Source organism: Copadichromis virginalis, linkage group LG1, assembly GCF_057382275.1.
Source record: "Copadichromis virginalis isolate Kocher_CV1m ecotype Utaka linkage group LG1, C_Virginalis_male_GT1.1, whole genome shotgun sequence".
Lineage (NCBI taxonomy): Eukaryota > Metazoa > Chordata > Actinopteri > Cichliformes > Cichlidae > Copadichromis > Copadichromis virginalis.
In genome coordinates this window covers 40741144-40765252 of record NC_140618.1, presented here as the reverse complement: position 1 = coordinate 40765252, position 24109 = coordinate 40741144, and the positions used below count along the sequence as shown (strand labels likewise).

General features: G+C 42.6%; 1 protein-coding gene across 8 annotated transcripts in view; it reads right to left on the bottom strand.

Moving 5' to 3' along the window:
- Positions 1–24109, bottom strand: part of herc1 (HECT and RLD domain containing E3 ubiquitin protein ligase family member 1) — a 94312-nt gene that overhangs the window by 11147 nt on the left and 59056 nt on the right. For 4 of the 8 annotated variants that reach the window (XM_085463108.1, XM_085463151.1, XM_085463143.1 and 1 more), the window contains exons 40-72: positions 23837–24047; positions 23575–23741; positions 23261–23377; positions 22753–23008; positions 20258–20379; positions 19931–20157; positions 19344–19612; positions 19101–19153; positions 18803–19003; positions 18173–18347; positions 17604–17871; positions 15862–16075; positions 15171–15430; positions 14950–15077; positions 14398–14534; positions 12788–12988; positions 12569–12699; positions 12216–12433; positions 11967–12087; positions 11680–11829; positions 11360–11461; positions 11087–11260; positions 10563–10862; positions 10411–10476; positions 8279–8404; positions 8017–8155; positions 7639–7820; positions 6125–6280; positions 5455–5577; positions 5249–5351; positions 2504–2673; positions 1006–1144; positions 491–660 (exon numbers count right to left, since the gene is read on the bottom strand). In XM_085463108.1, coding sequence (XP_085319234.1) covers positions 491–660; positions 1006–1144; positions 2504–2673; positions 5249–5351; positions 5455–5577; positions 6125–6280; positions 7639–7820; positions 8017–8155; positions 8279–8404; positions 10411–10476; positions 10563–10862; positions 11087–11260; positions 11360–11461; positions 11680–11829; positions 11967–12087; positions 12216–12433; positions 12569–12699; positions 12788–12988; positions 14398–14534; positions 14950–15077; positions 15171–15430; positions 15862–16075; positions 17604–17871; positions 18173–18347; positions 18803–19003; positions 19101–19153; positions 19344–19612; positions 19931–20157; positions 20258–20379; positions 22753–23008; positions 23261–23377; positions 23575–23741; positions 23837–24047 — 5576 coding nt within the window. The remainder of the gene's footprint in view (positions 1–490; positions 661–1005; positions 1145–2503; positions 2674–5248; positions 5352–5454; positions 5578–6124; positions 6281–7638; positions 7821–8016; positions 8156–8278; positions 8405–10410; positions 10477–10562; positions 10863–11086; positions 11261–11359; positions 11462–11679; positions 11830–11966; positions 12088–12215; positions 12434–12568; positions 12700–12787; positions 12989–14397; positions 14535–14949; positions 15078–15170; positions 15431–15861; positions 16076–17603; positions 17872–18172; positions 18348–18802; positions 19004–19100; positions 19154–19343; positions 19613–19930; positions 20158–20257; positions 20380–22752; positions 23009–23260; positions 23378–23574; positions 23742–23836; positions 24048–24109) is intronic. The other 4 variants (XM_085463160.1, XM_085463134.1, XM_085463115.1 and 1 more) reach the window with 4 other exon arrangements.

Below are 24109 nucleotides of genomic sequence, written 5' to 3'. Positions count from 1 at the left end.
TCCGAGCTTCATAATAAACACCGAAAAGTGTGTACAACATGCACCTTTTCTGGGTTTATGCCTGAACTCAATCACCTTTACAGCCTTTCAGTTATGAGAGTGAAGGTGTTCAGAGCCTGGACTGTGCCTTCAGTCACTGAGGCTGGAGATGCAAACCAAAGGAAAGACAAATCTAAGTTTAGCCATTTTCTTCTTCTCATTCTGTTCACATCTATGGGAGAGTTTTCAGCTTGTTACAGTCAATGTGTTAGAGGCACTAAACTAACAGTATTTTTCCAGAAGCTGTTTCTGTAGTAGATAAAATACACAGTAAGACATAACTAACACTTAGCATCACTGCCAGGTCAAATATCAAAGGCTGCTAAAGCCTATCATTCAGAACAATATAACTGGTATCACATTACAAAAAATTCTAACAACACATTTTTTACCAAATTTCTAAACATTTTCTGTACAAGTGTCTTTTGTTTTTATTGTAGTCGTTGCCCACCTGGTTGTTAGGGCTGAGGTTGAGTAGTCTCCATGACGAGTACATGAGGTCAGAGAAGTGGTAGAGGAGCCGCAAACGGGCCCTCACTGCCTCGATGCTCACTTCTTTAAGCCCACTGTACTGAGGAGGCACTGCTGCTGGCAGGCCAAGCTGAAGAGGTACAGATGAGCCTGAGGAAGATTAGAGTGAGATATGATCACCCTGAACACTGAGAAGTGTGGGAAGAAAAGTCGACTCATTCATGACAAAAGTTACATTAAAGAGATTTTCTGCTGTCACAGTTATGCTAATTATTGTTTGTTGTGGCAGCCATCCAAAGCTCTGTCTCTAATCCCTTTGACATATTTTCTATGTGATGTGGTTTATAAGGCAGGTTTCTAAGCACAATACATAAAAATAAAACCATTACGCTCTGGTATTTTGTACGTTCCAGCAGCACAGCAGGAAATCTGATATCTGGGAGAAAGTATCAAAATATCAGGAGGCATTATGTGAATTTTGTGTGTCTGTGTAACCTGGTGCTCGAGGCGGCACAGAGGGAGCCGTCCACGCTGCACTATGACAGCGTCCAGCAGAGATCTGATGGATGTTCTTGCCCTGCAGCGTTGTTACCAGTGTAGGTTCTCTAACATGGTTGGTGTGTCCCAGACCCAGCTGCACAACACAGTCATAAGTCAACATTTAAGAATAAGTGTGTATAACAGCTCAAGATCAATTCTGAAAATAAATCAAACCTGACTGCCAGGAATGCAAACAATGCAATGTTAGTATTACCCTGCTGATGATGTGTTGTTGCAGTAGCAATCCTGCACAGTATGAGAGGCACAGCAGGAATTCTGCTTAGACTCAGTGATACCGTAGCACTCTGGATCTTTTGTTAGTCTAAGACAGCTGGCTGAGCGTTTTGTGACTGCTGGACGACAGGCGCCCCTCTCCAGTTGCACACTCAGATTTGTGGAGAACCTCGTGCTAAATATCTTGCAGATGACCTGATTCTGGGTCCTGTGCGAAGCAGAGCAGCTAATCGCTGCTACAACTGAAGGGGTGGCTGTAGCTCAGGTCATCTGCTGCGTTTGATCCCTGGCCGCTGTATGCCAAATATCTGTGGGCAAGATACTAATTCCAATGCTCTCCAAGACAGAAGCACTTAGATCACTAGAAAAAGTTCAAGTTCTATAAAGCGTTATATAAGAACTAGTCCATTTACCAGCCTGGTTCTGCTGAAGGTGTCGTCCTGTTAAAAGCGAGTTTTTCCTTCCCCCTGTCACTAAAGCACTTGCTTGTAGAGTTTTGTTGAGGTTTTCTCTGTTTGGATTATTGTAGGGTCTTTACCTCACTATATAAAGCACCTTGAGGCGACTGTGTTGTGATTTGGTATATAAATAAAACTGAATTCAACTGAACTGAATCTAACAGTCAGTGCAGAGGCCAAGGATGGGCCAAAGACTTCTCTTAGGAGCTTTGAAACACTGAGAGAGTCCCTGCTCATTGGGGGCAACTCATTCTTTTTCTTAGCATTTACAGACCAATCTCAAAATGATCATTTATTGCTAAGAGTTTAGAAAAGGCTATGACTAAGCAGATTACACCAGTCTTAAACAAAGACAGTGTGCTGGAGACATTTCAATCTGGGGCTCATTCTGTTCTTTGAGTGTCCAGTGTCATTTTAATGCAAAGTGACACTGGAGAATATTCTGATGTGAAACGCTACGTTTGATACCGTCCACCACCATACTTTCCTTGACAGGCTGAAATATTGGGGTGGTGTATCTGGTTCTGCTTTGGAGTGGCTCACATCATATCTGTCTGAATGATACTTTTCTTTGGCTGCTTCTGAGTCCTCGTCCTTTTATCTTAGCTATTGTGTGCCACAAGGCTCTCTATGTGTGTAATATAAGATAGATGACAAGGCTACATTTTCAGTAAATCCATTTACTTCAAATAAGATAAGCAGCAAACAGTCTTATTGAGACTTTGACACTTATGTTCCCACAAGCATTGTATGCATGTTACCTGTCCCTCCGAGTTGCTGCCCCAGGTGTAAACATCTCCTGTGGAGGAGAGTACCAGAGTGTGTTCAGCTCCTACAGCGACATCCTGGATGTGGATCCCTGAGAGACCTGGTACCTGTTGGGGCCGGTTGTGGTTCCTGGCTCGACCCTCTGGCAAGCCAATTAGGCGGTCTTCAACAAAAAAAGGTAAAAATATATTTGAATAATATGGCACGGAAAAAATCTCACTTTGACTTCATGGTGAAAACTCAATTGTGTAATTGTCATAATCAGTGTTAAAACCACTAATGGCCAAATCTAAATATCACACTCATTTTAATATGTTATATAATAAACTACTGTTTTCACTAGCATTCATTAATATGATTATAGATTATTGTGTTATTAATATCCCGTATAAAATAAGAAAAATGGGACTGAGGGGTTTGTGGGTTTCAGTTTTGTCTTATGGAGTTTATAGAGCACCATAATGTCACTAACAGAGGTTTCTATCTCAGGGCGTACATTATTATTTTTGCATTAATACCATCAACGTGGTTTTTGCACAAGCACATTTAGCTTTGGGTAGTGTGCAGTCACAGCTGTTTCATCTCACTGCTGCATTTTAAATGTAGAAAAAAACACGGTCATGTTGCTCTAACCCATAGGTGTCAAACTCTGGCGGCCCGCAGCCTAATTACATTTGGCCCACGAAGCCAAACCAAATGACTATCAGAGCTGGCCTGCTGGTATTATACAGCTAATATATATATTGTTTAGTATTAAGCTTTGCTTGTTCCATATTCAGTTTTTCAGCTAAACTTGTTTGAGTCCATAAGAAAAGATTCATTCTTAAATCTGGAGGAAGATTTGTTTTTCAATAAATATTAACGTCAGCCCGCGACTTTGTTCCAGTTTTGAATCTTGGCCCACTGTGTATTTGAGTTTGACACCCCTGCTCTAAACAATAGAAAGACAGTACTAAGAGTACTTCTATTAAACCTGTGGGCTTCTGCAAATACTTAAATACTGTGACCAATGACAATCTTTTAAGTCACATACTGACCACCTGTTAAAGAAACTGAGGCTGAAGTTGGGGTACTTTTTCACAAACAGATGATTTCTCTCCTGCTGCCACCCTCCGGGTTTAAGGTATCGTTCATCAGCCCTCCTGCTCACTCTCAGTTTATCATGAGGCATTAAGATACCTAACTGGCTGTAAACCTTTAACACATCAACATTCTTTGGCTGATTGGTATATCTATAAATCATTTTCTGGTTTTCCATTCTATTCACTGTTCCATCAGTTTGTGCAGAGCTTGGAAAAAAGGCCTTCTCATTTCCTGCCCTGTCATCATGGACCACATTACAGCGGAGCTCTCTCAGATGGCATCGCTTGCAGAGTTTAAAAGATCTATAAACGACTTTATGAATCTGTCACTGGGAATTTTTTATGTGATTTTGTAAATCTTGGACAAGTTTCACCATTTTAGTATGCTTGTCTGAAACAGATCATGTAATGAGAAAGGGAGTCTCAAATAAAAATTAAATAAAAATAAAAGCCCAGGTATTAGCTAATATGGGCGACATGGCAGTAGGGCTGCCACGATTAGTCGACTAGTCACGATTACGTCGACGACTGATTTAATAGTCGACGCGTCGTTTGAAGCTTTGTAAGATCTCAAAAGACGCAGGAATAAGCAGCAGGATTTAAGAGTGTAATAACGGACTGAAACAGAAGATGGCAGCACTGCATGTACAAGGATGCCAGCTGCCGTTAAACCCCGAAGAAGAAGAAGAAGAAGAAGAAGAAGCTGTGTCCCAGAATTCATAGCGCGGCCCAGCTTAGTTTCCAACAATGGCGGTAGCTAGTTAGTTTTAATATTACTCTTATTATTCTTTCTGGGTCACAAAATAAACGTTTAACATATTTTCAGGCGAGAATGTAGCTGTGTAAACCTCAAATATCTGCTCAGTTTATCAGGACACCACATATTTTCAAAAGCGCTCCGACGTTTTCGGAGACTTCTGTTACCCACTAGCTCGATAGCGAGCCGGGGGCTAGGCTAACTAGAGCCGTGAGAACACCGGACTCCCGGCAAATCGTTTTCAAACCCACCGCTGTCTTTCGCTACTCAGGTTAAATATATATGAGTCACTTAGATAACTTAAAATGTTATTGTTTGGCTTTTTTCAGTGTTTTATTTGTTCCTGAGTAAATCGGTTTGGCTGAGATTAAAGTTATAGTTTTTACACAGCTGAATAAACGTCAAGCAGACAGCTGATTATCAGAAGTGTGAGATGCTCCAGAATTTACTCCGGTGTCCTGTTATATTTTAGATAGCAAGGAGTTTATTAAACTTCACCGAAACAATCTGCAAATTTCATTAAAATTTAATAAACTATCATCTTGTCTTTATGTTTAGTTAGCACAGACCTTAAACACTTAAAGCTGTAAGCTAATGATAGTTATATAGGAGCAGATGCTGCTGGTGCAATAAGCTGAACGATGATGATCTGATTAGTCGACTAATCGCAAAAATAATCGTTTGTGGCAGCTCTACATGGCAGCTAGGTCTGTCTTTAAGACCCCAACGTGGGTGAGAGAAAGGCTGAGAACTCAAACTCCTCAGCAAAATGTTTTATGAAGTCGTTGATCAAGTGAGCTATAAGAACATTTGCCTACAGACTGGCCTTTAACAAGAATGCAGATTTAAGGCAGTTATAGATTAACTTTGTTTTTAAACCTGGAATAAGCTAAGCTTACCTTGGCCAAACGTGAAAACCTTGCCATCTTTGGTTAAAGCCACGGAAAACTGAGTTCCACAGGCTACTTTTTTTATACCAATCCCACACAGCACGTCCACTTTCTAAGGATTTCAAAACAGGTCAGGGTCACAAACAGTTTCACTGTTTGATAGGCCAACAGATTAACTTCAGTTCATTGATCAGGCATCACAATGCAGCAGGTACCTGAGGTGAGGACTTGGCTGTGGAATTCCCAAGTCCCAGTTTCCCGTAGTCTCCATCGCCAAAGGCCCAAACCATCATTCCATCAGCAGAGACAACTAAAGTGTGGTTCAAACCACAAGCCACCTGAGGAGGGAGCACACGACAACACCAACTATCAATAGCTAAGATAAGGCTGGACAACTGAAAATAATCAAAACAATTAGAACTCAAAACTGCCCCAAAGTAGTTCCAGCAACCAGAAATAATCTGCCAAAATGTCACAACACCTAGAGCACAATCATATTACTGCAAAAACCTTAAAAAATTAGCTGATGGGATTGGAAGGTTGGTAGCTTGATCAGCTCCAGTCTGTATGCCAAATATCCTTTGGGCACAACACTGTGTGTAAACGTGTGAGTGTTAAACAGAAAGCATGTGCTCGTATGAGCTCTTTGAGTGCCCAGGCAGAGTAGAAAAGCTCTATATAAGAACCACTGAAATATTTATTTCACAGTGTTTTTTGAATGTCCACAATCAGCATATAGCACCAGTGGACACATGACGACTGATGTCTTCATATTGTTCTCCAGTATAGAAAACAGTAACAGTGTAACAGTACAGAAATCCTCTGAATGTGCCGCGTATCCAAGCATTTCACAGACACCAACTGTAACAGTAATGAACGTCTTACCTGTCCTACATGGTAGCCCTCCAGAGCAGTGACCTTCTCTGGCAGCTTCTTGTTTGAGGTGTTCCCCAGCCCTAGTCTTCCATAATCACCATTACCAAAAGTGAAAAGCTTCCCATCAGCTGTGACTACGGCCGAATGTTTGAACCCGCAAGACATCTAAAGAGTGAAGAAAGCACAGAGCATTGTAACTGAAACTGCCTATCTCTATGATGTTCTTGTTAACCCCAATAAAGGTGTGCAGAATATGGAGGAGAAGCGTGACCCAGAGAAACCTTAATAGATATATGACAGAATTCTGCAACAGCAAAGATAGTGTTGGAAGTCTAACCTTCAAGAGAAAAAACTTATTTTTGGCTCAAAGTAGGCAAACATGTTTTATTGATTCCCACAGAATTACACTGTACACCGCTCAAAAAAGATTAAAAGAACACTTCTTAAGGAGACTCTAGCCAGAGTACAACATCTGGAATACTGATCAGTTAAGTAGCACAGAGGATGTTTTTGTGTTAATAAAATCAACAACAGGGTGGCTGTGGCTCAGGTGGTAGAGCAGATCAGCTACGGAGTGGAAGGTTGGTGGTTCGTGCCAAATATCCTTGGGCAAGATACTAACCCCAAGTTGCCCTCCGATGCGTTCATCGGTGTGTGAATGTTGGTTAGTTTGCACTTGAGTTTAGAAGTGCTTCTAGGAGTGGGTGTGAATGGGGAGAATGAGGCATGTTGTATACAGCGCTTTGAGAACATCCCAGCTTCATAGGTGGAAGCCACTGACAGATGAAGAGGGGACTTTTTAGTGTGGTGGGTCCTGGTTCCTCTGGGTGCATGATGATGTCAGGTCTCATGTGCAGACAGTATGAGAGAGCAGGCTGTTCCCAGAGGATGAACTGCCATTGACTGGCCCCCACGCTCGCATAACCTAAATCCAGTATTACACCTCTGAGATATTGTGTTTTAGTCTATCTGAACCTCAGGTTGTCTCTCCAAGAGCTCAGTCATGCCCTGGTACAGATCTTGGAGGACATCCCACAGCACATGGATACACAAACTATTCAATTTAACTCCATTTTGTTGATACATTTAGATACATGTGATATATACAGTATACATATTTACTTATATTTATAAGGCAGACCTTACAAACTAGTGAGTACCAATAAAATGTATACCCGGTCACATCATTGTCTGAATTCAGCCCTCTGTACATATCCTGCATGATTTTTTTGGGTACTGTGGAATTGAATAAAATTAGTGCTGTCAGCATTAATCTTGTTAAAATGACGTTAATACCATAACCGCATTAACACTGTAAATCTCTGTTAGCGAGTTAACACAGATCGCCCCGTGCGAGGGTCTGCACGGCACTAACACATTGATTAGCTAACTGCGCTAACGTATTAATGCCGCGCATTCCCCCCCCATAACCGTTAATGCAGTCATGGCTTTAATGTCATTTTAACGAGATTAACGCTGACAGCACTAAATGAAATATATTTTTAAGGAGGGTGGAGACTTACCTGGACCACCTCCTCTCCTTGCAGTGCCTCAATCTGTCGGGGTCGTCGCTGGCGGTCACTGTTTCCATGTCCAAGCTTGCCGTAGTCACCGTCTCCCCAGCTGAACACCTCGCCGCTCTCTGTCAGAGCCATGGAGTGACCGTCACTGCCACAAGATGTAACCAACTGGGTCACAACAAAACCTGGTAAGAACGAAAAGCACATGACAGGGTTTATGCCACCAATCCGCTGACCAAATGTTCTTTTAGCTCTATATTTCGTGCACACCAGCTACCACAAATAATTTGCCTTTTAGCCGTTAAGCGTTCTGCTACATTCAGCTGGCTTTGTGCCTGTGTGTTTGTTACTTTTGGTTGTGTACAGGTGTTGTCATGTCACCTTGAAGAGCTGAGATGACAGTAAGGACATGCAGGTCATCTGAGTTGCCTTGTCCCAGGCGGCCATAGCTCCCCTCTCCACAGGCCAATACGGTGCCGTTGGGCTGGATCACAAAGGTGCAATTCTGCCCACACACCACCTACAAGAAACGAGAATGTGAACGAGTAATCACAGGTAGAAATAAAATACAGCTCACGCTGCTGTTTTAATTATAGAAACAAAGTTCAAAAAACAATATGTCCAGTAGTTTATGTCTCTGTACCTGCTGTGCCTGAGAGAAGGAAGGGGCAATGGTTGGAACGAGGATATTTCTTCCAGCCTCTGCTAGCTGACCGTGTCGCCCTGCACCCCACAGAAACACGTCGCATTTCCCTCCGAGGTGCCAGTCCTGATCATGAACCCAAACATGAAAAATGGAAGAAAAGAATCGGGTTGAAACTAGATGTGATATTAAATCATGAGGTAAGGATTTGGTTGTTAATTTTTGAGATCAAGAAACGTGTTTGTTGTGTGGAAATATCCACCTTCTCACCTGGCCTGACATCCCTCTTACTTGCCATCACCCTTCAGTTAAGCTCACTGTTGTTAATGTTGTGATTTTGGCTGATTGAGACACTTTTTACACCATTTTACCCAAAAATGCAGAGCAAATATTCTGTGACTGTCTTACTGTTTCACAATGACCTCTTGCTCTCTTTCTGCAGTCAGAGGTATTAGCAGCAGATGAACCTGAGGTATCAATTTCAACATCCTATGTTGCCTTGTTGTCAAGTTACCAGAATTTCAGAAAACTTGACCTCTGACCTTGATCTTGAGGTTCAAGAACTTCACTGAAATTCTAATTCATCTAAGATTTTTAGTAGACACCTATGGTTTCAGTTTCAAACTCCTACATTACTACATTACTTCCACGTTGCTTCCCTGCCTGCTCGGCAGCGTGACAGCAGTACTGCATCAGCCTTTTACGCCGAGGGCTAAAAAAACAAAGCTATGATCACTTGTACCTAAATAAATAGATATTTAGAGCAGCGGTCTCCAACCTTTTTTGCACCACGGACCGGTTTATGCCCGACAATATTTTCATGGACCGGCCTTTAAGGTGTCGCGGATAAATACAACAGAATAAAACTAGTACCGGTAAGAAAATTTATTCATAACACACGTGAAAGACCCAGGAAAACAGAGTAAACGATAAAAACGATAACAAAATAACGCTGAAAACCGATAAAAACCCTGAAAACCACACATTTCACACCTGAGCCTCAACTCTCGCGGCCCGGTACCAAACGACTCACGGACCGGTACCGGTCCGAGGCCCGGGGGTTGGGGACCGCTGATTTAGAGGACTGTAGTTGGATAAAAAAGGGAGGGCTGAACGGGTCACACCAAAAAGTGATTTCAACAATTTAAACTATTGTAAATGACTTGGTCTAAAATCTGTTAAATATCTCTTGATTGCCATCAGCTCATTTTGATCATATCCCCATCGCAAGGTAAACTCTGCAATCGGTTTTGGGCAAAGTGACTTTTATATAATCTATAGCAGCAGAAACAAACATAACAGTTCTATAAAGATACTTTAGCTGTAAACAAAACCATAAGTACTGATTATAATGCAGAAGATAGAGTAGGTGCAATACTGCAATCATAAAGATACTTGCAAAACGTGTTGTACTTTATCTCCCCCTGTAACTCCTGCTGACTCCACATTATTTATCAGTATAGGTAAAGACATAAAAACTATACAGAAACATTTGAAATCACTTTTTGGAACAACAAGGCAGAGGCAGTGTGTGACTGCGGTGTGTGACTGCAGTGCGTGACTGCGGTGTGTGACTGCGGTGCGTGACTGCGGTGCGTGACTGCGGTGCGTGACTGCGGTGCGTGACTGGGTGGACTGCTGGCTGCTCTGAGTATTGGGGGAGCTGTAGCTGAACTGAGCGGAGAGTTCAGAGTGTGGAGAACGAATCTGAGACAATAGAGAGGGAAATGAATTTGGTTCAAATCTAAGGAGCAGAGTTATCGAGGTGAAGCTCAAGAGAGGCAGAGCAGTGTAAGCACTGGATGAGAAGCCAAACACATCATCCAAAATAACTTCTCATAATGTTCTTCTTCTGTACTAATTAATCCATTTACATGTGTTAGCTTTTGTGTTATATTTGTTCATTATTGTATTCTAATATGTATTTTAACCTTCTGTAATGAAACAATTTAATCTTCCTCTTAAACATTTCTAAAAATCCTACCTAAAATCAGAAAAATCATATGAAAATAAGCAGCTAAACTTGAAATGATTTCTCTGCCATTACTACATACTGCAACAGCAGTATAAAGCGTATAAAGCAGTACCCCCGGGAGGGGGGCCATTTATTTCACCTAAACTGTCAAAGTTACCTCTGGCCTGCAGGTGGCCCATGACATGATCTGTTCATCCATACTAGCTGACCATTTACTGTTGTCCTGTAGAAATAAAAGCAAAGGCTGCTGTTATGAGCTGCACAGGTTTTGATTACATTCTAAATTACAGTTTAATCAGCTTTGCTCACCAGGAGCAGAGCCATTTCATCTTTAGGCACGGGTTCCAGGTCAGGAACGGAGAAGGACTCGGGGAAGGCTGCACCTCGAGCAAGAGCCTCTGCCGCCTTTACTGTGGTGGAGAAACAGTCCAACCATGCCCACTCGCTGGCGCTCCATACAGCGATGCCAGACTCAGGTGGGCAGTGTCGAAGGTGGGGCGGCACAGGGGGACGGCACAGAAGCTGGTCCAGATGGAGACCTACAGCCAGAGAGGCAAGGCACTGCATGTACGGGCTGTGGACAAGCTGCTCCCCGCATACAACATGGGGCTGGAAGTAGAGAGCAAAAAGAGACATTATTAGTGTCAAATACTATTAATCTGTCATGAATAGTGCAAGTTTGCTTGGATTGGCTTTTATTTTTTTCTCAGAGTTCTCCAACACAAATAGAGCTGAAGAAGAAGGTTTTTTCAGCCCAAGAAAGAAACATGGTGATATAATCATCTAGTACAAACTCTGACTTCTAGTAGGGGCTATATCATATCTCCCTTTACCTTCTCATAGGCATACTGCTCCTGCAACATGACAGGCAGTCTCTCCAGGAAAGCTCTCATGCAGGGTGCCAAGTTGAGGCCGACCACACCTTGCTTCTTCAAAGCCGTGCGGCAGGTGGCCAGCACATGGTTAGATGCCATGAACTCTTTGGAGCAGTTCACAACCAACACATCCTGGAAATCAAGCCATACAAAAGGCAAATGAAACTTAACTGAGGACAAATACAATCATACAAAATGACGGAGACAATGGAGTCAAATGAGACAACTTGCCTTTGACCTGTTGGAGCAGACGGCCACGCCCACATCTGAGACCCAGACAATGTTCTGGACAGCCCCTGACCCAGCTACCACGGTCTGGAGTACTGAGCCATCCTGTTGGAAATGGACACACACACACACACACACACACACACACACACACAGTGTGCCATTCAGTGTCACTATAAACAGCAGCTTCATTCACCAGTGTAATTAAGTGTCATGTGTTCTTTCCATCTACATATTTCCAGTCATCTGTGTGTGTACTTACAGTATTTACATATGAACTATGTGCCTTCATTTCCATCTGTGTGTATATGTATGTTTCTTACCCGCAGGGACCAGATGTTCATGAGGCCTCCCACTCCTCCAGATGCCAGGGCCAGACCATCAGGACTGAAAGCCAGTGTTCTTACTGGAGTGATGTGGCCCTTTAGCTGGAACACACAAACTGCTCCATCTTCTGACCATCGGGTGGACTGCTGCACATCAATGATAGCACATTGAGGTTGAACAACACATTAACTTATTGCTCAAAAATAAAGCAAAAGAAACTCAGCTGCTACTGGATGACTTTGGCTAAAGTGCTTTTACAGTAGAAGTTAAAACACACAAATACCATTAACTTGGGTTTGGCTTCATTCTCCCACCATCCTTCTGAATCAGAGGAACAGGAGTCTGTGAAGTTTGAAATGTCTTGAGGAACAGTCCAGACAGAGACCAGACCATTCTGGCAGCATCTGAAAAGCATAATGACCCATAACAACTTTTTTTCCTCAAAATAATCATTTTGTGTGGAGAAACAACAAAAACGGCAGAAGTGAAATCACAAAACCCAAAACAGAGGGCGCATTCAAGGTCAACGTACACGGCGAACATGCTGAGGGGCTTCGGACTGCATCCAGGCAAGCTGCACCAGGCCACACCATTAACCAAGGAGGGGTGTCTAAGGCTCTGTAGGCAGTGCCAGCCAGAGCCCGTGTCAGAGCAGGAGTCTGGATTGGCCCACAGTTTCACAGTCTCCTCTTTAGCACACGTCAGCAGGATCTGACCCGTTGGACTCCACTTCATGCTGCTGATCGACTCCTGACAAAAAGATTTGGAATCACTGTCAGCTATAAATGTCCATCTAATCCATCTAGCTGACAGTAAAACAGCTCGCTCTTTTTGAAATTTAAATGAAAGAATCACAACATAAACAGAATGATAAAATTACTCCACCTTGTGCGCATCAATGACAACAATGGCTCCTTTATCCAAAGGTTCTTTGGATCCAATCAGCAGCTTTCCATCTGCGTAGCCAACGGCAAAAGGCTTGTCTTCACTGTACCAGGCAATGTGCATTATTGCCACTAAAGGAGAAAAAAACCTTCGGTTTTTCTTTCAGTTACACAAGTAAATATCAAAGATGTGGTTGAACCTGAAATAAAACTCTCATACCGTCTTTCCTGTAGCAGTGTTCCAGCTCTGTGCGGTGCATACCAGAAGAGTCCAGCACCTCGATGAGGCCCAGTGATCCATCCATTCGACCCACCAGCAGCATGTCTTTGGGCTCCCCACACCACAAGGACTCTGCTTCCTCTTCAGGCCAAGTTAGTGCAGACACCCAGTGAGGCTGCACATCCAAAAGCCCTTTACCACCTTGGAGACAATGAAAGCAGATCCATGATGACATTTTGTATAAGATATATCATACTTATATTGACAAATGCCCAAGTATACTTGGTTTTAATGTTCCTTTTAGGTATTTTATATAGTGGTTCTGATGTCTTTCAGCTGTCTGTGAAGGAACATGAGAGCTTCCTGCTTATACAGTTGGACAAACTCCAACACTGCAGTCTTGGAGTGAGCTGTCGTTTCTGTTCTTCCCTGCAGATTCACTGTGAGATGGATGATGACTTTGTTGCCACAATGTATCAACTTCTTTAATGCTGGGCTCACACTGTGCGATTTTTGGCCCATTTTGAGCCGATTTTTGAGTCGTGCGACCGTTTTGGCGATCGGCCCGATTTTGGCCTTCATCGTGCGTCGTGTAGTATACGTGGGGTAACGAGAAGCGATTAACACCTCAGGGTGTCACCGCAGCTTCTCACACTGCTCACGCGCAAACACATAAACGTCGGTGATAAAGACGGAGCAGCACGGCTGTGCAGCGTGTGATCTGGACACAAGCGATGGAGGCACAACTTGTAGAACTTTGGAAAGCTCATCCGAGCCTTTTCGATGTGGCCTCACAAAATTATCACGACCACAACAACCGTGAAAATAGTTGGATTTACATGCTGCTCAGTCACATCTGCCTGATCATGTTTTTCATTAGCAATTTAGCAAAGTTGATGGTGGTGGTGTGTCTGTGTGAGTGACAGACAGAGAGGGAGAGCGAGCGACAGAATTTCTGTTATAACCTTCATGTTATGGAGGCACAGTGTGAGCACTCGGGTCGCATCAGAGCATCGGGCGGTATAGTGTGAGACTCTGCATCGTGACCTGCAAACTTCTAACCCCTGCAAGTCAATCGTGCAGTTTGAGCAGGAGCTGAATCGCGCGACTGAAAAAAAATCGCACAGTGTCTGCCCGGCATAAGAAAGCATGAACTGCTTCTTTTTATGCAAATGCAAAATTATGTTAAAAAAAACAGTCAAAAAAGACGAGGAGGTTAAAATTTCAGTGGCCCCCACCTGTAAAACCATTCCTTTTTTCGGGGGTTTGTCTCATTGTTGCCCTTCTAGTGTACCTGCTGATAATTCATTAACACCAAACCAGGTGAAAGTGATTACACCTTCTATTAACCCCAGTAACAGCTCTGGACAGATGGTTCACAAAGCCAGGTGTATGGTGAGGGGCAGAAAATGATGCCTGGAACACATCCGGTGACCATTCAGTTTTATTTTTAATAGAAGACCTCTCATTCATATGCTGCAGGCCTCCGTCACCAGTGATACGAGGTGAGCCACAGATTATAGTGAAACAAGTCCTGCAAAACTCAGTGAAGCTCATCATTAACATATTCAATAACCCCCACAGAAGACTGGACAAAATGAACTCTTTACCATTAACTTGCCAGATGTTGACCATTTTCTCCATGGCAGAGGCGAGATACTTTCCAGTGACACTCCATGCAAGAGGTGACAGGCAAGGATCGCTGGGAGACCCCAAACCAGACATTCCCTCCTCCAAAGAGTCGTCACTAGTGAAAGATAAGATAAAAAAACAAAGTTAGAACTGTATTGAAGTATCTGACACCTTTGGGAGCACTCAAACTTATTTAAAGTCTCATCTAAAAGAACTTTATACAATGATGAAAACTATTTTTTTCTTTTGTAAGGAATGATGTGTGATTCTGTGAAAGAGGCTCATGGGACAGGAGCCTTCAGGACCTGCCTCAGCAAACTGCCAAAGGTCAGGTTGGTTCGATTCCTTGAGAAACGAACCAAAAACATTTGTCCCACAGGGATCGTTAAAAGGCATCTTAATTCTCAAACTGGTAACTGAGTTTCTGATGGAGAAAAAAGATTTATTGGGGGGAAATAAATACAAACTGGACCAATTACAGCAAGATGTCTCTGTTTAGCTGTGTGGGATCCTTAAAAAAAAAACCTTACTCCTTATTGAAGACGCAGGTCTGCTGGAGGGTGTACTGGCTCTTGGTTACGTTCCATACTCTGACCGTCCCGTCATTGCCACTGGTAGCCAAAAGGCCTTTCTTACTGCACCAACCACATGTGATGACCTGAAGCAACAAGAGGAGGATTATTTTAACTACCAATCAGAAATGGTGCAAACAACCTCACTGTATAATACAGAGAAAGACCAAACTACCGACCCTGCTCTGGTGAGCCTCTAGTTTGATAAAGGAGCACTTTCGCAGGTCCCCTGCCATGTCAGCAAAAGTCTGCGGACGGTTCTGGTTGTTGTCGCGGTCGTGGGCGGCCAGAGTGCGAACTAATTGCTGAGCACCCCACTGGCGATGCTGCGAGGAAAGCCGTGAGGACAGGCAACAAGCTGCCAGAGCGTTGGCCAGCTCCAGAGGGCCTACAGCGGAAGGATTATGGGAAGGATGGGCATACAAATGCGCAATTAGACCTGCTCGACACGGAACACAAAGTGACAAGAATGCCCGGTGAGTGAAAGAAGGAGCAACGATGAAAAGACACAAAAAGCACAAAAAATGTGAATATACAGAAGAAACTGGCACAAGCAGATGAGTTATGTCACTACTACATGAATTAAACGAATACGTGTATGACTGGTATCAGCACCAGGAAGAACATTTTAGAATAAGCAGAAGAACATAAGAGCATCACAGAATCACTGTTCTTCTGAGTATAAAGTATATTTATGTGAACACAAACCACATTGAAATGACTTTTCTTTAAATATTAAGAAAAAGTAACATCATAATATACCAATATGAGATATAACTTCAAGGTAATCAAGATCAATTCCATGAAGTAAGAGAGAAACAATGACAGACGAAATGACATGGAACGGCCTTTTCCTCAGAGTCTACAAACCTCTTTTCTCCATATCAGCCTTGTCATAAGCAGGTCTCAGTCTGGCCCCTTTATCTGCCAGGAGGGCCACAAGGGCCTGAGTCACCACAAAGTTAGGCGACGTGACCAGCTTGTTCTCCTCGGCCACACCACGCAGAAAGCTGGGCAAGAACTTTCTCTGGATGGGGTCGTCCACCGTTGTCAGATTCATGCCTGTAGCTGCAGAGATCAGGTTCTGGATAAGAAAAGGGGGGAAAAGCATCACATCAATCAACATTTTTAAAGTGCAAGAAAGCTGAAAGGGGAGACGTGGATAATCTGTCTGATGAAATCTGTGCAAAAGTCACAGCTGCACCCCACACCTGCTGCTCAACCTACAAATGCATTTCCTTACTAATGTTGCACCTTTTAATGAGACATAAACAGGCTTTCCAATAGTATAAGATTTATTCATTGTCAAAAAGCATTGTTAAAATAAATAAGTAATCAACCCAACATACATTTCTTTACTTTCTGTGGACTTTATCACACCACCTCTGTATAAACTGATAATGACCAAAAATGTGGATTCATAAGACCTGTTGCTCTAGATTTTCAGACCAGTTCTCATATGAATTAGCAAACCTTAACCTTTTCTCCCAGTTTCCCTTCTTTGGCGATCAAGGATGGCTTCCTGACAGCCACCTTTGCACTGAGACCATTTCTGATGAGGCACTGGCAAACAGCAGATGGATCAACTGAACACCACACCATCTCTTTCTTTGTAGGTCTTTACTGGACTTTTCCTATTTGTTAAGGCTGTGACTTCCCGGTACAGTTCAGTTTACTCCAATTTTTGAAGGACACACTGCACACCACACCAAGACTTTAACTGAACAAACACACACATCCACACATGTGCAATAACACTAAGTGCAATAATCTTTTCTGGCATCGTTGTATTTTTACTCAGTTGTATATAGCATTCGTATTCTATTTTTATCTTATTGTATATTTTTATTCTATTTTATTCTACTGTATATAGTATATTATTTTATTCTATTCTGTACAGCTGTGTACTGTATTTATTCTTATTGTATTCTAATTTTTGCGTCATAACTTTTGCACTGTCCACTTCCTGCTGTGACAAAACAAATTTCCCACGTGTGGGACTAATAAAGGTTATCTTATCTTATCTTATCTTATATGCCATATATAGCATATATATATGGCATATATATATAGAGCATATATATATATATATGCTCTATATATATGCCATATATAGCATATATATAGAGCATATATATATATATATATATATATATATATCTATATATCTATATATATATATATATATATATATATATATATATATATATATATATATATATATATATATATATATATAGCATATATATATATATATATATAGCATAAAAAAAAAAGACTTTTTTATCCATGTCAAACTATGTCATCTTTGGCATTTTTTGCAGACTCGTATAAAAGAAATCACATTAAATTAGGTGCTACAGGCTGCTGGTAGCAAAGTACCTAAAGATAAAAAGGGGTTCTGTTCAAGTTGTCAGTTACTGCATGTGTAGATTTCCACATACGGTATTTGAGAGAATAAAACTTCGATGTAATGGTATGTTTGACAAGGAATCTTTTCCTTTTGGACTGAACAAATTTGGGGAATCTCATCACCCAGTGACTGTGTTTTCAATATCTAAGCTGAAAATCAAATCAGTCATCAGGGAGATACTGGGGTGATGATACTTTACCTGAGTGCACAACTGAACTAGCAGCTTGGCAGCATTGGGACTGTTGGAGGCAAGACAGCCCACTGCTGTGCTGAGGTAAGCCAGGCAGGAGATGGGTTTGCTCGTCTTGGTGGCCCCACGGGGCCTTTCAGCATGGCCTGGGCCTGTGGACGAACTGGTGGAAAGACCAGCTCGGCCCGCTGCCGCCAGGCACATCAGCCTGACTAGAGTCCTAATGTCAGTCAAACCAAGGGACTCTAGACCTGCTGCGAGGCTGCAGCTTGATCCGCTGAATGTGTGGAAGGAGAGAAGAGAGAAAAACTAACTTATTGTTCTGGTTTCTGTTTACCTGTCAAACACAATTCATAAATATTTAAATTAATATTTTATCTATGAATACACAACCTCATCCAAAGGGTTGAAATAGATGTACTGTTGTTATTATGAATACTCTCACGGCATGATTATTCACATAATATCATATTTATTGACAATCCCACCCAGGAACATAATGAATTTCTGATTTCTAAAAAAAGCTTGTGTACCTTATTTAGGCTAAAAAAGTATTTCCAGCAGATACAAAAGGCTACCTGACGGATAGCAGGGACAAGGCTCTCATCACCATTGTCCTGGCCAGCAGCACCTGAGCTGCAGCGGTCACCCTCCTCAGTGCCATCACTCGGTCATGGGGGTTCTGTAGGGCTGCTGCCTGTTCACCGAGGGTCACCCTACCAGAAGAACTCTTGTCCACTGAGGTCTGACAGCCTGAACACACAAACACACACTCAGTTTACTGCCACTACAGTCACAAACACCCAACTTATAAAGATAAGGGGCCAAGTTTGCTTGACTGTACCAGGGCGAAACGCTCTAATGGCATTAAAACGACTTTCATGTGAAGACTGAAATTAAAAGGTGTGGACACAGTTATTTTTGTGACCTCACATCTGATCTGATGGTGAATTCGTGTGTTTTTTTTCTTCGTATCTCAGGTTAGATCCCTGCAAAGTATTTTGTGTTTAACGGCAGACCTGTCTGTAATAAAATCCTGCACTTCACCCTAGCATCATCCACATAGTCACCACACAGTTTTTAAGGAAAGAGTTTGGCCTTATATCAGGACATGTTGGTTCTATTTTAGCTGGTTCATTGATCTGAACTGCTTTGCTGCCCAGGAGAGGAACACATCCCCTACACGGTAATTACTGATGTTTTCTAACCTATCTGTAGTAAAGTCTCCTCCATGCTGTTGGTTGCCGTCACCATGGCAATAGAGGCTCCCAACGGGTCACTATCTAGAAACTGGACAGCCTCGGGGACAATCCTGCGCTCGCTCAGACCCAAAGGGCCAGCCAAAAGCTCAAACTCCTCCTCCCCTGTCAACTTCTCATCTTCATCGACGTCCAGCATGTCCCAATCCTCTGCAAGACCGAAAGACAACAGAGTTTAAAATTGAAGGAAAATTCTAAATCTGTTGTGTCAGTTCAACGCATCACATCCACAGTCACCGTGCGTTACCTTCATAAACACTGTCTTGCTTTCCCAGAAGGTCGGGAGCCTGTCCCTTGTATCTGAAGTCACACCACAAAATAAAATCACACAAAGATTCTAATATAATATAAATAAGTGCAGAAATATTTTTTATTATCGTGCTTTTCAATAGATTTTTCCCCTAATTTAAAACATCATTTCATTGCAGAAGTGTAAAAATCTAATCAACTTCCTGTTGCTTTGTCGGCTGTCACACACAGGAGTGCACACCTTTCCACAATGGGGACTTTGGCTTTGCTTTTGATTGCTAAGTACTTCTCTCTGCAGCCGCCACACAGCAGATAGTAGGGGTTTCCACTCCCACACTCCCCACCGAACCAGCCATCCACGTAGGAGCCGTTGCTGCGGTAGCCTTGCCGGTTGGCGCTGCGCCCACAGCCCGGGTGGCTCTTCTTCATGTGCTGATTGAAATTGGCCACGTTGGCCTCACACAGCTCGCACACTACCACTTCATCTCGATCGTCTGTCTCACACACGTGCTGTGAGTTGATGTACAACAGACACGAAGATGTTTTAGAGAAACAATACACATTCATGCAATCTAATCTGAACCTCTGACAGATATGAATGAGCAGCCAGTTATCAGTACTGAGAATAAAGATCGAGTTATCCAAAACATGAATTTCATTAGTTGCATGATTTAAAGTTTCAGGGGCAAAGTCCTAATGCAGGAAGATTTCATGGGTAATGTTTAACCAAACAAATGGGTTTATTTCAACGTGCATGTAAGTTTACTCGACGCAATAAGTGATGAAGCGAAACCGCAGAACCGTGATGGCAGCTCTAAAGTCACACACCCATGTTGGCCAATCCAGTACCTCCGGGATCCACATTCCCAGAATGTCAGTGTCACTAGCGAGGTCTTGGCCAAACATGGCCTCCATGGTCTCCTCATCAAGGTCCATCTCCAGCTCTTCATCCAGGTTGAAGTCATAGAGTGCACCTGGGTCTTGTTGCTGCTGTAAGGACGAGACCTCCCGACGTGACTGGCTGTGGTGGGCCTGCACTGAGCGGTACAGTCCAGCTACAAAAGAATCAACGTTTCCCGTGAGCTTCTGAGCGGAAGATAAACGTTCACTGTCTTGTAAAGAAAGGTAGGATATACACTTGTGAAATATTCTCACCAGCACGAGCCAGCAGTGTGCGTGCAGCCAGGTCAAAGCGGTGTTTCCTGCCCGCAGCAGAGCGGCCTCTGAGTGGGGCACTGCTGGATGCAGATGCATTGTCCTGCTCCAGACCTTCAGGACTAGAAGACAAAGTATACACACTTTAGAGTATTCATAGTCGCAGAGTAGCTGACATTTTGCAGAAAAAGAAACACACTCAATAAACACGTCATCTCATCTCGTGTCAGGGAAGTAGGCTGGGCACCTCTGTTCTGTGTTGGGGTGACTCTCAGTACTTTCCATTTCTCAATTGGGAGGGTTGTAAAAGCACCACAGACCTACATTCTCTAACTTCAGACACAGCAGAATTTTTTGTCGTCAGTTGAATTAAACAGTGAGTTTAAGTTTCAAACAAGAGAAAATGCATCTATGTGAGCGAGCTCTAAATACTTAGAGCAGCTTGGCCATAAATATCACGCTAAGTTTTAATGATTAAAAAAAAAACAACAACACTTGGGTGCAAAAATGTGAAATTACTTTGGATTTTCTCTCATCTACACAGGTTTAAAAGGAAACGTACTCCCTCAAATATATACATACACATTACTAATATTGGTTAGATGAGCCTTAGCAAGACCAGATGCTTTTGGTGACCATAGACAACTTTCTGACACGATTATAACTAGGGCTGCTCGATATAACGATATATATCGGATGATAATATGAAAACGTCTGTCGTGGTGTCGCAAAATAAACTGTTTACGGTAATATTTTGTCATCGTTCTGATGGACACTGTAGTGGCTGTATTCATTTCTTAAAGTTCTCTCTTTCTCTTCTATTTAATATAACCACACTACGGACGGACAAGCGCCTGTTTTTATGCGTTGTCATTAGCAACAACGACGGTAACAGCATCGCATGGCTCCGCCGTCCGTTTGATTATTTTCCGCATAAACCTTTCAAAATAAAGCTGAAGATCCTGTCGAGATTTTTCAAAATAAACTGAATTATGTGAAATAGCATGCAGAGTGTTTACGGACGAGAAGCTAAAAAGAGCCGTCAGGTGCTAAAAAATAAACCTTAGAACAGGCCGTGTATAAGTACTCACAAAGAAAATTGCGGCCGTTTCAACTTATGTAACACTCGACTCCAGCTACACGACGCCCAGCTGGAAACACTTCACGCAAGTTGAGTTGCTCGAGATTCACAGAATTTACAGAAAATGTAAAATTTTGTGATACATGTCGCTGTCGGGACATGAGACAATAAATGAGATTTTGGTCATATCGCACAGCCCTAATTATAATTGGATATTTGACGCTGTTCTTCACAGAACAGTTCATTTAATTGAATCGATTTCTCAGCCTCGCCCGTCGGGCTATATGATAACCCGACGGGCGGGGCTGAGATAGATTTTGGTCGCCCGACCGGAGATATCACTAGCTCCGGGACATCGGGCTAGCGATTTTGCGAGCCCTGTTTTGTGTTTTTTCACTTTAAATTGGTTTAAAAGGAAAAAGCTGAAAATTTAAATAGTTAAAAGTTGAAATGTGAATAGTTTTTTTATTATACGATTTATTTATTACATTTTATGTGGCGTGAATAAATAAAAGTATAGTTACGGTGGCCCCTACAGACAAAACACGTACAAACTCCAAAACACATACAAAACACAACAGAAGTGCTCCAGGATGCTAGGGGGCAGTGTTGAGCTTTTGTTACTTAGTGGCTACACAAGCCAGGAAGTACCAACGACCGGATTTGGTGTGTGGTAGTAACAGGTAAATGAATTTTAAATTATTTGACTATATATGAATGCTTGTGTATAAATACACAAACAATACACATATGCTTTCAATTGTGTAATTTAAGTGATCTAGTAGCTCTGCTTTGGAAGTTCAGTTAAAGCTAGAAATGTGTTTTGGAGTTTGTACGTGCTTTGTCTCTAGGGGCCACTGTATATATTTATATATAAACATATATAAATAAAACCACTTTCTTTTTTTACATTAGTAATTCCTTTTGTGCGTAATTTTATATTATTGTTAATAATAAATTAATTAAAGCAACAAAATAACCCGAAGAGCCGGTTGGGAGCCGAAAGAGCCGGCTCTCCAAAAAGAGCCAGAAATCCCATCAGTATTTCTTAGATCTTCACGGAGTTCCTTGGACTTTTCCATTTTTATATCGAAAGGGCGAAGCTATCAGTTGTCAATCATGATCAATAATAAGGAATGAATAGGCTACTAGTTAAAAGACTCAGTTGAATGTATGTTTGATCCTGTGTGGATTGGAGAAAATCCCAAATAAATTCAAATTTGTGGACCCAGTTTTTTTTAATTCATTAAAGACGCCTGGAATAAGAGCAGTTACTGTGACATACATGTCCATGATGAGTGTATGTAAACTTCTAACCACAACTTTTAAACATTACTTATCCTACTACTACTCTACTTAATTACTGTTGTAATTAAAATGCAACACGCTGCGAGCAATGAGCATCCTATTGTACCTTTCGCTGAAACCTTCCTCCACTTCGGAAGTGTCTGCGCTGGCTATGACCCCGGGAGAGCACAGATATGAGTTTTTATCCAGAGACTTGGCTCCAGTGATTGCTGTGGCACCAGGACAGGACGAGTCGGGGGCTTCACCGCTGACACCGCCGCCTCTGGCGTGGGGCTCATCGTGCTCATCCTCCGTTCCTGGATGTTCGATCATCCACATGGCTAGCACGGTGATGTTCTGAGCATCTACCTCTCCTCGAGCACCTGGGATAAAAACATATAACAGGTCGACTATTTGTAGGGGAAATCTTGTTATGCCACGTCACAGACACGTAATGACGCACAGAAGCTTTGTTACACAGGATGAATTGGTAGGGAGCATTCTGAGAACATTCAAGATTTTAGGTAGAAAAAATAAGTCAACATCTTGATTATTCCTGGAATATAATCTTTTTACCCTGACTTCATGTATTTGTAAATGGACAACAATGGGCCGGTTACTGCAGATAGACTGACCAGTGGCTTCCAGAGCTTTAGTGATCTGGCGCAGGGAGAAGCCCATCTCCAACAGAGGCACAGCAATCGCAGGTGGAGGAGGAGACGTGGACAGTCTGCTGCTGGGGTCCGACAGGGCTGAAGGAAACAACAATGACATCATCATCATCGGGGTCAGGCGGCTGAATACAGTATCAAAAGATGAAAAAAGTAAAACGGAATTATATTAAAATATCTGTTTGTGTTTTCTATTTTTTCAACTTTTCCATAATGGATAAGGTCCAAGCTTTCCACAGGCCAACCAAAGAATACTCCTTGCAGTTTGGCATACTTACAGGTACCTGTTCTGTTCTGTGGTCTGGAGGGCTGGGAGTCCGGAGAGGTGAGGCTCTGTCTGCGGCCAACCTCGTCTGACGGAGAGGTCGGTAGGGATGACACTGGAGGAGTCTGGGCTCGACGTGTCGGAACAAGAGTGGTGGTGGGGTAACTGGAGAACATTTGCCTGCAGGTGGATTCAAATAATCATCTGGCTTTAATCCCACACGGAAACAAGGCTACTCGTTAGCACTAGCTAAATAACAATATGTGCCATCTGACCTCAGGAGGCTGAGAGGCATGACTCCTGGAGACTCCGAGGCAGGGACGGTCTCTGTATCAGTGACAGGTGTGGTAGCCGTGGTAGTGTCCTCCAGTGAGGAGCTCATAAAGGAGGTGGTGCTGGAAGCTGACGGACTGGTGGTGACGGGGGTTTGTGCCAACTGTTCCCCCTCTGTAACTTCCCCCTCACCTTCAGGTTCACTTCTCATACCTGTGAAAGAGATAAAAAAATGATCATTTGTAGCTTTATTCTATGTGGCTTGATTATAAACT